The sequence below is a fragment of the Syngnathus leptorhynchus genome, chromosome 8 (assembly GCF_054491065.1).
Source record: "Syngnathus leptorhynchus isolate UIUO chromosome 8, UIUO_Slep, whole genome shotgun sequence".
NCBI lineage: Eukaryota > Metazoa > Chordata > Actinopteri > Syngnathiformes > Syngnathidae > Syngnathus > Syngnathus leptorhynchus.
In genome coordinates this window covers 169,376-183,253 of record NC_141202.1, presented here as the reverse complement: position 1 = coordinate 183,253, position 13,878 = coordinate 169,376, and the positions used below count along the sequence as shown (strand labels likewise).

General features: G+C 52.0%; 4 protein-coding genes across 15 annotated transcripts; 1 reads left to right on the top strand and 3 right to left on the bottom strand.

The window, feature by feature from the left end:
- Positions 1–152: 152 nt before the first annotated feature.
- mdh2 (malate dehydrogenase 2, NAD (mitochondrial)) lies at positions 153–2,019 on the bottom strand. Its single transcript, XM_085918120.1, has one exon. The coding sequence runs from the start codon at positions 1,427–1,429 to the stop codon at positions 410–412; it is 1,020 nt and encodes a 339-aa protein (XP_085774246.1). The 5' UTR covers positions 1,430–2,019; the 3' UTR covers positions 153–409.
- rnf146 (ring finger protein 146) lies at positions 1,901–4,809 on the top strand. Of its 2 annotated transcripts, none has more exons than XM_085918119.1 (3): positions 1,901–2,170; positions 2,749–2,796; positions 2,973–4,809. In XM_085918119.1, exon 3 carries the CDS (start codon positions 2,985–2,987, stop codon positions 4,188–4,190), a length of 1,206 nt encoding a protein of 401 aa, XP_085774245.1. In that variant the 5' UTR covers positions 1,901–2,170; positions 2,749–2,796; positions 2,973–2,984; the 3' UTR covers positions 4,191–4,809. The 2 variants fall into 2 exon arrangements, with proteins under 2 accessions (XP_085774245.1, XP_085774244.1); XM_085918118.1 differs by having other exon boundaries at positions 1,904–2,144; positions 2,973–4,808.
- Positions 4,738–8,664, bottom strand: echdc1 (enoyl CoA hydratase domain containing 1). 11 transcript variants are annotated; one of them, XM_085918108.1, is made up of 10 exons: positions 8,564–8,645; positions 8,379–8,415; positions 7,444–8,308; positions 7,065–7,286; positions 6,345–6,416; positions 6,050–6,212; positions 5,766–5,908; positions 5,615–5,667; positions 5,351–5,431; positions 4,738–5,272 (listed from the first exon to the last, which is right to left on the bottom strand). In XM_085918108.1, exons 3-10 carry the CDS (start codon positions 7,444–7,446, stop codon positions 4,855–4,857), a joined length of 1,155 nt encoding a protein of 384 aa, XP_085774234.1. In that variant the 5' UTR covers positions 7,447–8,308; positions 8,379–8,415; positions 8,564–8,645; the 3' UTR covers positions 4,738–4,854. The 11 variants fall into 11 exon arrangements, 10 of the variants coding, with proteins under 10 accessions (XP_085774234.1, XP_085774233.1, XP_085774239.1 ...); XM_085918107.1 differs by having other exon boundaries at positions 7,065–8,308; XM_085918113.1 differs by having other exon boundaries at positions 6,050–6,222; positions 7,065–8,308; positions 8,564–8,641.
- mtcl3a (MTCL family member 3a) lies at positions 8,153–13,511 on the bottom strand. Its single transcript, XM_085918236.1, has 8 exons — positions 13,293–13,511; positions 13,089–13,232; positions 12,729–12,896; positions 11,043–11,258; positions 10,362–10,739; positions 10,189–10,268; positions 8,645–10,079; positions 8,153–8,308 (listed from the first exon to the last, which is right to left on the bottom strand). The coding sequence occupies exons 1-8, from the start codon at positions 13,509–13,511 to the stop codon at positions 8,153–8,155; spliced, it is 2,796 nt and encodes a 931-aa protein (XP_085774362.1).
- Between the last annotated feature and the right edge of the window lie 367 nt (positions 13,512–13,878).

Sequence of the window (13,878 nt, the reverse complement as noted above, 5' to 3'; positions counted from 1 at the left end):
CAATTCAAAAGATGACGTGAATGACTTCAGGACATTGGTTGAGAATGTAATAATAGGTCGACTTGCACAAAGTCCTGAGAATGTCACCAATCGCTTTCGACTGCGCCAATGTAATTATGTTCTAAAAAAAACAACAACCCATAAGCACGAAGTACATGGTACCGATTGTTTATTGATGGGCATCACCTCACCGGTGTTTTACATTTACGAGCATGAAAACGATTTCCTCAATTGTACAGCTTGTGAAATTTGCAAAATAGGACATGAGAGAGAGCAGTGCAGAAATGTCGTCCGCACAGGAACATTTGAGAGCATCCTTTGGCTAAAGGATTTTTGCCCGAGAAGAGCCTTCCTTTCACGTCAACCACAGCGGCAAAGTTGCGGCGACGACCTGAGCGTCGCTTCCCCGTCATTTCATCTTGGCCACAAATTCCTCGCCCTTCTTGATGGAGCCCTTCAGCTCATCGACGGCGTCGCCCACCAGCTTCTCCTCAAAGGCGGACAGCTTGCCCAGCCCGAGGTTCTTCTCGATGCCGTTCTTGCCCAGGAGGAGCGGCGTGGAGAAGTACTTGCACTCCGTCTCCTCGGACCTGACAAAGGCGCATTCCACCACCCCCTCCTTCCCATTCATGGCATCCAAGACGGAAAAGGTGAAGCGGGCGCCGGCGTACGCCATGGAGAGGGTAGCGGAGCCGGCTCCGGCCTTGGCCTTCACCACCTCCGTGCCGGCGTCCTGGATCCTGGCGGTCAGGGCGGACAACTGCTCGGCGGGGAACTCCACTTTGGGCGTGCACTGCGAGACCAGGGGAATAATGGTCTTGCCGGCGTGGCCCCCGACGACGGGCACGTTGACGCGGGCCGGGTCGAGACCTTTGAGCTCGGCCACAAAGGTATTGGCTCTGACGATGTCCAAGGTGGTGACGCCAAACACTCGGTTGGGGTTGAACACGCCGTGCTTCTTCATGACCTCCGCCGTAATGGGAATGGTGGAGTTGACGGGGTTGGCAATAATGCAAATCATGGCGCCGGGGCAGTTGCGAGCGCAGGCGTCCACCAAAGTGGCCACGATGGTGGCGTTGGTGTTGAAGAGGTCATCGCGAGTCATGCCGGGCTTCCTGGGCACACCGGCGGGAATGACCACCACTTCGCAACCTTGGAGTGCGGCACCGAGCTGCTCGGGACCCATGTAGCCTTTGACCTGGGCTCTGGTCTCGATGTGGCTCAGGTCTGCGGCCACGCCGGGGGTGTGAGCGATATCGTAGAGGGACAGCTGACTCACCAAGGGGCTGTTCTTGAGCAGCAAAGACAGCGGTTGGCCTATGCCGCCGGACGCCCCCAGCACCGCCACTTTGGCGTGATTCTGCGCCGAGCTGGACAAGCTCCTGGCGGCGGCGAGGCTGCTCGTAGCTGTGACCACGCGAGAAAACATTTCGCTCGGATTTCGGCGGCTTTGCTGAGCTGGGAGCAAAAGAGAGAAGCCAAATATCGCCTCGCTCGCGTCTGTGACACCAACGTCCTCTACTAGCTGCTCGCGAAACAGGAAGCGAGGGAACCCGACTCCGCTCCGACAACTCTCGCGTTATCCTACGTCACTAAGCTTGCGTAAGCGCTGGCTGGCTGGCTCGCTCGCTCGCTCCGCGCGTGCGTGCGTGCGTGCGTCCGTGCGATGCTGAACTTCTCAAATGAAGCCCAACTCAACCCGAAACTAGCAACGCATTGCGGAAAGGAGATTCTCCGCCTCAGGCTTCACACCTTTTTTTTTTTTTTTTTCTTAGGTCAATGCGCAGCTTATAATGACGTTTGTAAAAGTCTACACGTCACGCGTAGCATTTGCTCCCTTTGATTCGACGTATTTTCCATTGAACAACCATAGCGTCGTTTTCCATGTAATACACAACAAGAAGGTATCCTTCCCTAACCTCCTCACCAATAAACGTGTTGGAAGGCGTCTTGTTGCGTGCGACGTCAACCACTCGGATATGACGTCATTTGAAGGGGAGAATTTCCAGGGAGCCTGAACGCCTCACCGACAGCTTTCTTTTTATACGGTGAAAAACAAACCCAGAAAACAGGAGCATTTGTTGCATTGACCTTTGCAATTGGCGGAGCCGCAGAAGAATCGGACAACGACATATATCAGTACGGTATGTACTGAGACCCGAGAGGAAAGGTGCTCCTTGTTGTTAATATCGGTCGGTCGAGCTGCTAAAATAAGCTAGCGCCAGCCATCACATGAACCCCGTCTATTTGCTGGAGTCAAATTACTGCCCTCAGCTGAGCTAGCTGTAGCAACTAGCAGTGGCGTTCACAGAGTTACTAGCAACCTGTTCGCGTTGTTGTTTTTTTTAAAGATATATATATAGCCACTGATACTCGTCCGTGAAAAGACATTATTCTCTTTGTGTCGTTTCTCAAACGTCATTCAACAACACAGTGAGCTTCATGTCAATATTACTGTTGCTAGCCCTTTGTTGTCCTGCAGTTGGTAACGTAAGCTGCTTTTTTCAGTGGCTGCTTTATTTTTTCCTTCCTTCAGTGCTAAGAGGCCACCAGCATCGATTAGCCGACTCAGTTGGCTCCATGCAAGGCAGACAATGAACAGAGTGACCCTTTGTTCAGAACACTCCCTAACAGCTGTCGAAATGCGTTGTAATATCAAGCATAAAGTCCTTCTTGAGTGGCTTGTAAACGTTGACACTTTATTGACTTTAACAATATGATACCATCTTTTGGTTGACTTCTTTATAGGTGTCATTTGGAAAGTCCATCCGCACATGAACATTAAGGGAACTTGATGTGAGTACGCATATTCAAACCTCTCTTTTGATGTTTGGTGAAGGATGCTACGATGTTGTTGTAGTCATTGGGACCCATTGTTTTTTTTGGACTGCTAGTTTTATGTCCATGATATTTTTGATACGCCTACTGTAACCTTTTTTCACCCTCTCTTCCTTGTCCCAACCCCCACCCAGTACGTGCTAAGGATGGCTAGTACTGGGGAAATAGACCACTCTGTGAGCCCACTTCCCCCAAGTAAGAAAGGCAACGGCGGCGGCGGCGGCAGCAACGGCGGCGGTAGCGGAAGCAGCGCCGAATCGTCGTGTCCCGGCTCCAGCGACACGTCGCCTGCCCTCTCTGTACCAGAGTGCGCCATCTGCCTGCAGAGCTGCGTCCACCCAGTGCAACTCCCGTGCCATCACATCTTCTGTTTCCTCTGCGTGAAGGGAGCATCCTGGCAGAGCAAGCGCTGCGCTCTCTGCAGACAGGAAGTGCCAGATGACTTCCTGGAAAGGCCCACGCTTCTCTCCCCGGAGGAGTTAAAAGCCTCTGCGGGCGGTCGGGGCGGCGAAGTCAGCGATCACGCCTGGTATTATGAGGGCCGCAACGGTTGGTGGCAGTATGACGTGCGAACCAGCCGCGAGCTGGAAGACGCTTTCTCCAAGGGCAAGAAAACGGCCGAGATGCTCATCGCCGGCTTTTTGTATGTCGCCGACTTGGAGAACATGGTGCAGTACAGGCGCAATGAGCACGGACGCAGGCGCAAGATGAAGCGGGATGTTTTGGATATTCCCAAGAAGGGTGTGGCGGGACTGCGTTTGGACACCGAGGCTCTGACGGCGGCGGCGGCGGGGAGGGAAAACTCTGCCGACGGAGCCGACACCTTGGCGGCTGGCGGCCCTTCTACTACGCCTGCCCCTCCGCCTCCTGCCAGACCCCCTGCTTCCTTGGGCGCTCAACCTGGCACCAGCGGAAGCACTAGCGGAAGCACTAGCGGCAGCACTAGCGGCGCCACTAGCGGCGCCACTAGCGGCGCCACTAGCGGCGCCTCTCTGGAGGACGCCCTCTCACAACTGCAAATCAGCCACAGGCCCACTCCATTACACGAGCAATCCGGGGAAGAAGACGAAGAGGACGAGGCTTTACCCTCCGGATCCTCTCACACCTCTGTGGACGAATCGCCCTCCTTAGACTGGAGCGACGACGGGGAAGATGATCACCGCCGAGGCGAGGGAGGAGGTAACGGCGAGCACGTGGAGCCGTGGGAGGATCGGCCACAGAGGCGGCGGCAAAGACTGAATCCGGAGGACGGGGCCCTCCTCCCCGGCGCAGACTCAGTTTCGCCCCTTTTGTCATCGACGGGCGGAAGGTCCCGAATGCCCGATGGTCAGTGTACAGTAACTGAGGTGTGAGCTTTTTGCATCGTCCAATTACTCTTCTGTTAATTTATTCTCTCCTTTGGGCTCTCGCTCATTATTTGCTGGCGTGTTTTCGAGCAGCGACGGGCCGGCTGCCTGATGGGTGGAAACGCACGCGTATGAAACATGTGGCTCCTCACTCACTCACTCACTCACTCATTCACTCACTCCCAAATTAGTTTGCTTCAGATTTAGCAAATTCTCTGTGCACTTTTTAGATGTGAACTCATCTTCAGGCTTACAAGTAGCTGGTAGAAGCTACTGAATTAATTTGGACTTTTGATATCAGCATTCCATCTGTCAAATGCTGCAAAAAGTCATCCGCAAATTGTGGCGTGGTGCTAAAATGAAACCAAACCGGTGCATGTTTGAAGAGAGAGAGATTTTGTTTCACGAGGCAAAAGGCTCTCGTAAAGTTGGCTTTGTGCAACGTGCTAGGCTGAGCTAGGCAGCAAGATGACAATGCCATTCCAAATGACAAAGTTTCAACTTTAATTCTCCATGCATACATCTCCGTTCTGAATGCATCTTTTTGTAACAGTTTGGGCTTGGCATTTTTTATGTTTTTAAATTAATAAATGCTCATTTCATCGTTGCAACGTGGTCTTGTCTTTTTCTAGGGAGAGGGGAAAGGGATGAGTGAATATCATGCGCTGGCTCACTTGTGTTTGGACTTTTTGGCCAGTGCCCTCAGGTTGGCCGGTCCTCCCCAAACAGAGGCAAAGACCTCCTTCTCGGTCCTCAGAGCGTCCGCTAGATGGAGCTCTCTCCCTGACGAGGCTACTTTTTTAATAGCCCGGACGACTGCGGGAGGCCCCGCGGTGTAGCCACTGAGCCACTTTTCAGCCTGCCGATGGACAGCCCCCACACCTGCCTCAACCCGAGTCTCTTCAAGCACTCCGTCCGCCAGCCCGATCTGGACGCCAAATTGAGGATCCACTTTTGTGGCACCGCACAGCAACTTGAGGGACGTTTGGGTTCCGACGAGACGGACGAGTCGAGCGGCTCCGCCCCAGCCTGGGACCAAACCCATGTGTTTGTGGACAAACTGGATCACGCTGCCAGGTGCCATCAATCTAAAAAAGATGGATCCGACTTGAACGAGCAGTATCCTGCAAAGTGAAGCTCATTGGGGCGAGCAATGATGTGTGCACCTGAAATCACAGGCAGTAGTAAGTTCTGCACCTCCGCCCAGAGCTCTCCCCTCCACAAGAGCAAGAGAGATCAGCGGCAGCCTGCGCTGGGTACGTCACACACACACACACACACACACACACACACACACACACACACACACACACACACACACACACACACACACACACACACACGCTGGCTGTACTGTTTGTTGTGCTTTGATGATATCAAACCAGTGCAACAAGCATTTTATAATAAAAAAATAAAAAAAAGCCCCTTACCTGAGAAGTCTTGTTAGAACATTCTGCATAAACATACACATCTTCATGCCATCCTACAACACAAAAGCCACATCACTTGTGAGCGTTGGAGTGAAATGTGGTCGGTCGGCTTTGCTTAGGAGCTGCCCAAAATGTTCAGCTGTGGTCATACTTGGCCTTGGGATAATGCTTTGACAGCATTAAGGTCTGATCCGGAACAGAAAGTTCCCGCAGCACCCTGGACGATGAGGCCTTTTCCATCGGCCCACTGCTCCAGTTGGCTGACTCGGTCCTCCAGCTGCACCATCATAGTACCTGGGATAGAAGAGCAGCGCTTCTTTACTCAACCGTTTCCATCTTTGATATGACTACAAACAAACCTTTCAGAACAGAAACACAAAGCATACGTGAAAGAGCATTGCATTGTCCAGGTAGGTGCTTCTTGACAATTCTTACCGCTGAAGGCATTCATGTGGCTCGGGTTGTTGATTGTGAGGATGGCAATGCCAGACTCCTGTTTGCAAAGATCCACAGAACCTCCAGGGAAGCCCAGCAGCTTGGCCTTTGTTTCCTCCTGGTCAAAGTCCATCTTGGTGTAAACGCTGTCATTCATCTGTCTCTGCCACACCCTCGAGAATAGAGGACAGACAGACAGACAGACAGACAAAGTGACAAGTCTTCCAAATTTGACTGACTGCAGTGAAAACTAGGATGGATGGATGGATGGATGGATGGATGGACGGATGGATACCTGGCCCATCTGCCACACACATGGCTCTGTCTCGGGAAATGAAGGCTCCTCACTGCACGGATAACCATCATCCTTTAGCATGGAAACAAAAGCAGGAGATTGGGCAGCAAAACCACTTCTTGGAAGAGAAAAGGATGTGGCGGATTTAGATTCGTTTCACGACAATGCACTGTCGCGTGCAACCATAAAGCTGAATTCTACACACAGCACCTGGGTAAAACAGGTTCTTTGCTGCGAACCTCACAAAACACTTCCGCTTTTTTTCTTCTTCTCACTTGTGCAGCGTAAACGTGGAAAAGCAACCTTGAAAGTCCAAAAGCCGGAAGTTTGCTCCTTGTCTTCTTTGAATGGCGTTTTGAAACCAACATTCCGGCGCATTAGCGCCACCTAGCGAACGGGGTTGGGAGGGGTGGACCTCCTGTAAATTACCCGGCGGAGGACGCTATCTATCCACAATTGATTCGAATTTCCATATTTCGAACCGTTTGTCAAGAACGTTATCCCGGGACTTCGTAACTGCTTATTTTCTCATATCAACTTTGAAATACAGCTTGATTTTCTCCTTGGTTGTCTGAAAAGAGGAAGTCAATAAATAATAACGGTATGATTTTTATTTTTTTATTTCTAAAGCGAAAATAGAAGATTGCAATGAGACAAAAGAAAAAAAAAAGGTTCGTCCCAAGAGAAAAGGAACATTTGTTCAAAAGATCATTTTTTTACCTTCCGAAAATGGAGGTGAGCGATCATGGTTTTTATGAGACTGGGGGGTGGGTGCGTGTGTGTCCCTTGGAAGTCCATCCATCCATCCGTCCGTCCGTCCGTCCGTCCGTCCGTCCGTCCATCCGTCCATCCGTCCATCCGTCCATCCATCTTCTTCCGCTTATCGTCAGGTCGCGGGTTCCCTTGGAAGTTTCTCGACGTTAATGTTGCTGGATGAGCCCGCTTTGAGAGAAAAGTAATGGTTGCAAACAACACAGAGAAGGGAGGTCCCTTCGTCACGAAGCTATGACAATATTTAGCTCCATATGACGTCACTAGGCTTTCTGGCACCATAGCATTGTGGCACCTTGTTATTTCAGTCCATCTCGGATGTACCCACCATGTGCACGGGTTCCTTCCTTTATTCCCTTTGTTCCACTCCTAATATGCGTTGAACATTCCTCTTACTTGAAGACAACAAAGGCGTCGCTTTAAGAGTGATGGGGTCCAATTCTGACACGTTACAAGTCCTGACGAGTAGAAATAGGCAAAAAAAAAAGGCCTTGTCCTTGTTCAGTAAGTATGGCTGGCTATCCACGCGTCAGGAAGTGCAATCCAGGTAACGTCAGCAACAATACAGGACAGTGAGATGATTGTAATAATGCCATGAGAAACATCAAAAATAAAAAAAATAAAAAGCAGCCTTTGGTGCAAAGTTATAAAAAGGAAATCACAAACGAAAATGCTGGTAAGGTAGCTAGCGAACATAACAACAGCCATTACAGTCAAAGCGGAAAGGTGACCGACCGGAAAGTTTATGATCACGATGTACACTTTGTCTGACTTCGACATGACCGTCGGATCTCTTTGATGATGAGATTGCATCACCTTCAGTTCGGAGGATGAAGATAGCAAATAGCTTCAATAGAGACCTGAGCGTGGTGGACATGTGACAGCACAACTCAAGCTGCCGTCTTCTCATTCTCATTATCTTGGCTCATTTGTGGATTCATTTGGAAGCAGACTCAAATGTGTGACAGAGGGGATCAGAGTTACCGAGTCCAACGGCGGCGCGTGCTGAATAGAAAAGCTCAGCTTTGGAGTTCATCTCAGAGGTGAAGATCAAAAGAAGATTGACATTTGAGGATGGCAGTCAAAGAGCGCTGGGAGACGAGGAAGTGAGCGGCCGGCCCACCGGGAAGGCGCACGGCGGTTGGCTCGGAGAAGACCTTCCGGGTGGGGGAGCTGTGGGCCTCCGCTCCATCCTGTGGCCAGACACATGAATTGACATCCAAGATGATAACGCTATTCAATGGAACTCTTTAAATACTTTACATTGTGTCATGTTTTTCCATCTGTTATCTTCTTGGACCTGGGGAGGGACAAGAAAAAGTGATGGGGATAGAACAAACCAACAAAAAGCTGCCTATTTCAGGGAAATGCCAACAAAGTCATTTTGGACAAAGCAGCCAATGTTGATGAAGGCAATGGGAAAGTGTACAAAGGCATGCCTTCCAAACCTGCAGCGGCCGCCGTACGTCACTTTGCCCAACGAGTCGCAGAGGAGGAGCTGGCGGCGGATAAGGACGCTGCTCTGGCACCTTTGCTCCCTTCCCATCCGTCTCATCGTGCTTGAGAATTCTTTCTAACGCTCCGTAGTTGGAGCGCGAACCCTCGGGGCGTTGCGGGTACGCGGCCAGAGTGAGGGGCTTCCAGGGACGCTCTTTCAGCTTGACAGGTCCACAGCGCTCCGTCGGAGAAACGCCGGCCATTTTGCCAAGTGTCCTTTGGCTCCGGGTCCAAGGCTCCTGGAGTGAGGTGTCGAGCGGCCCCGAGTTGGCTCCCGGAGGAGGCTCCCTCTTTATTGCACCGGGACCCCAAAAGCCAGTCGCAGGCTCCTGGAGTGAGGTGTCGAGCGGCCCCGAGTTGGCTCCCGGAGGAGGCTCCCTCTTTATTGCACCGGGACCCCAAAAGCCAGTCGCAGGCTCCTGGAGTGAGGTGTCGAGCGGCCCCGAGTTGGCTCCCGGAGGAGGCTCCCTCTTTATTGCACCGGGACCCCAAAAGCCAGTCGCAGGCTCGTCCGCGGCCGCTCCGCTCGCTCTTTGGACCTTTTTCTGGAGCTCAGAGAGGCTGCGAGGGCTTAACGCGTCGCCAGCATTTGACTCTTTCCTTCCGTTGACGCTGCGAGATGGGCAATTTGTCATTGTGGCCGCTTCGCAACTATTTGGGTTCCCTTTGACCTCTGTGTTTGGAACGGGAAGATGTGAAGCGGGAGCGGTTAATGCATCTTCAATATCTTCGGGGCAACGCAAGGGAAGTAAACACCGGTCCGGTTCGGGTTCCGGTCGGCGACCGTCGGCTTGCGGAAGGTGTCGGCCCACCTCGGCTTGAAACAAAGTTCTGTTGAACTCTGCCGTTTTTTTTTCCAACACGACGTTTCTCCCGGAGCTCAGCAAATCGGGACCGGTCGGTGAGATATCCAGTGAGGAGACGAGCCAATCTCCAGATAATTCCTTGACAACTGGAAGCACAGCGGGGTCGGAGGCCGAGCGGGCCCGAGTCGATACGTCGGCTTCGGAGCGACTCTTGCGGACTGAGGAGTTGGTGGCGGCCAACGGATCGCAAGACCAGCGGTTGTGGCCGCCGTGGCAATTCGGAACGGAGCACCGTGCGACCGCCGCGCCGTCTGGAAAAACCTTTCCTTCATTTTCTCGCAACATGGCTTGGAACTTTCTAACAACGGAGGGACTGCCGTACGTCGGGTCTAGGCCGAGAAGACGCGGTCCGTGGCGCTTTGTCGTCGCGGGGGGGGACTCGGGGATGTGGAGTTCCGCGTGTGTTTGAGAGGGGGAGAAGCTGCGAGGTGGAAGCGGGGGGGCTACGGGGCTTTTCCGTACGTCGTGGCGGGGTGACAGGGTGATCCAGTTCTCCTTCTCCAACTCTTGAAGTTGATTGTAGATTTGGCTGAGATGACATGTTGACTGGAGCGCACTTTTATCGGCGTCCTTCTCCGGCGAGAGGCGCCGCTCACTGAATCTGAAAGCAAGTCAGCGAGGATGTATCATTTGTACATTTGATTCTGATTCAAATGCTATGCATGATTTACTCATGTCTGAATGTTCAGCGCTAAAACTTTCCTACCTACCTTTTCTCCTCACTCTTCTTTTTGATCTCATCCCGGTAGCTACAAAGTTCCTCACTGACACGAGCGATCTCCTTCAGAGCCTGGACGAGACGGATGGAGATGTGCGCATCTTTCAGCTCGATACTTTTGATCATTTGACGTCGATGGGAGAAAAGTAAGCGGTGAGCACTCACAGCGTTGAGAGCGGTCGTGCTTTGCTTCTTCTCACTGGCACGACTTTCTCCGATGCATCGATCTTCTTCATTCGGCGCCTCGGTTGCCTGTCCATTTCCATCGGATTGAGTGTTCACAGCCTCTTTCCACCTCCACACATCGCCAGTTGACGGATCTCCCGGACGGAGTCGGTCTGACGCCGGCCCAGTCTCACTTCCGATGCGGAAGGCGGCGGCTAAGGGCTCGAGGAGCTGACTGCCGCTGCTCTGTGTCTGGGACAAGTCACTGAGAACGCTGGAGCCAGAGCTGAGCGAGCGCACGCTTAGCCCACTCGGCGTTTCTTCCTCATTCCGACGGCCGCGAGGCCCCTCTCGCTTGGCCCTCACCTCGCAGTGCAACTACAAGAGAAAAAAATCAGAAGAAGAATCATCCAAAATAGCCAATGTTGTTGCTTTGGCTTGCGCCATAAGAATCCCCCCAAAAATTAGTTGACCTTGCAATGTCAGGTCGTGAGGGCAAAAAGGTCAGTCGTAGCTTGATGTTACAATTTCAAGTGAAATGCAAGTAGCGCTTGCAAAAAGACTGACTGAGCAGAACTGAATTTCTTTCTTTCCTTCCTTCCTTCCTCCCATTTTGCAGCTGCACTGATCATTCATGATTTCACTCGATAGTCATTTGCAGCACGTATTGAACCACAGTACCTCTTCTATTTTGCGTTGCATATCTTTCAGTTGGCTCTCCCGTTCACACCTCTCCGTGTCAAATCTCTCCAGTAATTGGGCTTTTTCCTTCAAGCAATTCTTCTGGTCGCGCTCCAGGCGCAGCTCCGTGTCCGCCGGAAGTCGACGCTCTTCGTCCCGACGGAGCCTCGGCGTCTGGCTGCGCTTTTCACAGCTCGCGCTGCCTTTGGATTCCAGCTGAAGAGAAGCAAACACACAAAGGAAAGAGAGGGAAAGAGGGATGAGAGCCAGATGGGAGATGACAAAAATAAAAGGAATGATGAGAATGAAGCAGCGGCAGGAAGGAAGGAAAGAAGGAAGGTTATGGAAGTGGGGAAAATAATGCAGTGTGGGACCCCGTGCCGTGCCGTGCCCTGCCGTGCCGTGCCGTGCCGTGCCGTGGCGCCCTCCAGCAACACAGGATGCAGCTCACATGATCACAGTGACAAGTTGAACTTGGTACTGTTGCTCATCTGCAAAATGTGATCGTTGAGCTTTTCCTTAGCAAAATGTATTGTGCTCATTAAAGGATGTACCACTCACTTAACAGTAAAGTTCAAGGGTAAGGTTTTGATTGAAGAAAAAGTCTTTTTGATTCAACATAATTGATTTGATAGCTACAAGAGACTTCACGGAAATTTGACAGTATATTCCAAGTTTGATGTGCAAAATGGGATAGCATGAAAACTAGCCTCAAAATTGAGGCTCAAATGAAATTGAGTGAAGAAATGTGACTCTGCTGCAGTACATTCTGTGGTCAATCTCCAAAGAATCTTGTGCTAAGGCTAGAATAGATCCAGAAAAATGCTAAGCAGGGGAGAGAGAGCGAGAGAGGGAGAATCGGTGTGTCAGTGTGTGTCAGTGACAAAAGTCTTACGAGCCTCGGTAGTCACGCTGCTATTTCTGCCTGTGGCCTGCCTGCCTGCCGGCAAATGGTAGACAAGTGGTCCTTTTTCTCTGGGACTTTGTAAAGTTACCTTCAATCGCAGGTGAACAAAGAGCTGTGCAAGGAAACACAAACGTGGTACAGCTACATTTCGGGAGTTGAAAGAAAACCAAGTTACCACTGTACCATCATGCCTGTGTGGGTGGCAGAGAATACATGCGAACAGTAAGCGTGTCGCTACGGTCACCCACTATAAATAGGGGACACTCGTGTCACATTCCCGGGGTTGGTGAAGAGACTAGGTAGAGGAGGAGGGGTCGGGGGTCGGGGGCCGGGGGGCGGGGGCCGGGGGTCGGCCGCTAAGACACAGAGAGATGTCGCCTAGCTGCCAGCAGTCTTCATAAATGAACAGCACAAGGTAAAATGTGCCCGGAAATATCTGGCCTGAATTTTGCTTCGGGAGGGAGGGGTGCACAGGCCTCAATTGTGCAATGAAAAGAGCAGCTCCCTGACCCAAATGAATTTCCTTCCCCATTTGTTTTCATCATGCAGACAAACAGATAGGATAGATCACGTGAGCTCGGCATAGATCGGACAAGCACATGCTCCTCCCTCTGCTGCTGCGCTGCATTTTGCACGTTTGCACACAGGCAAGAGTGCGGAAAGAGAATAGTCAAGGTTTAGCTTCTTGGTTTTCTCAGAACACATGCGGACGACGGCGACCTTCAGCATTTGAGGAGCGACGTGGTCGTTTCTTCACCACGGACGGCTAGGTTAGCTACCTGCGCGAGGCGGCACTTGAGCTCGGCCCTCTCCAGTTCCCAGGCGCATCTGTCTCGAGTGTACTGCAGCTGCAAATGGCTCCTCTTCTCTTCCTCTCGCTTCAGCTCCACCTGCACTTCTTCCAACAGGGTCTTTAGGTCCAGCAAAATTCTCCGGTTCTCCCCTGTCTGCGCACAAACAAATTGGAGCTAGGTCTTTTGCTTCACAAATTTAGCACGGCGGGCGCGGTTTGAGGCGGTGTAGTGTACACTCGATTCATTTGGTAAACTACGCAAACTTATCCTCCCCCCTTCGGACCGACTGTAAAATAGATGACGAGGGTTTTATCACACATCGGTGTCGGTCGGTCGCCTCGTTACTTGTATGTCAGCCACTTCTCTGAGCAGCGACTCCTTCTCCCGCATCCACTGGGCTTTATCCCGAACGTGGCGCTTTTTCAGTTCCTCAATTTTCTTTTTCAGCCGCCGCGTTTGGGGCCGGGACGACATTTGTTCTTTCGGCCGCTGGATGTCGGCTCGGCCTTCGGACGCCATTTGTTCTTTCGGCCGCGTACGTGGCCTCACTTGGGCTTCGGGGCCGGACGCCATTTGTTCTTTGAGGAATTCTAGTTTCGGCGAGGCAGGGTCGCAGCGGCTCTCGTAGGCGGGCGGAGAGGAAATCCTCCTGAGTGGGTTGCGCTCTTTGCCCCTCTGGCTCCTCTCCATTCTGCCGCACGGTACAAACTCCCATCCTTGAGACGGGACGCTGTGCGGCCCTGAAGCGTTTCGAAGCGCATTCCACATGCCGCTGCCCCTTCTCAAATCCAAAAACAAAGAAGCCAATCCAAAGTACGTGATGGTGCCAAAAAACATCAACTTTTCCCCCCCCCTATAATATAATATAAAGAAAGGCTCAGAGGGCCAGGCAGCGCTTCCTCCAGCGAGCGGTCCTCGCGCAGGACGTCACGGTCCTCTTGGAGTCTCGACAAACACAAGATTCACTCTTGCAGGCGGTAAGCGCTCCAGCTAGCTCTCCGCTAAGAGAAGGCGCCAAAAATACATATCATCGAGCCCACTCCAGCGGGAGTATTTTTACCCCCTGTAACCATGACTTGACTTTCCAAACGCCAGACAGGACGGGATCGAGTCTGAAGGAGACCTGGAGCCCATG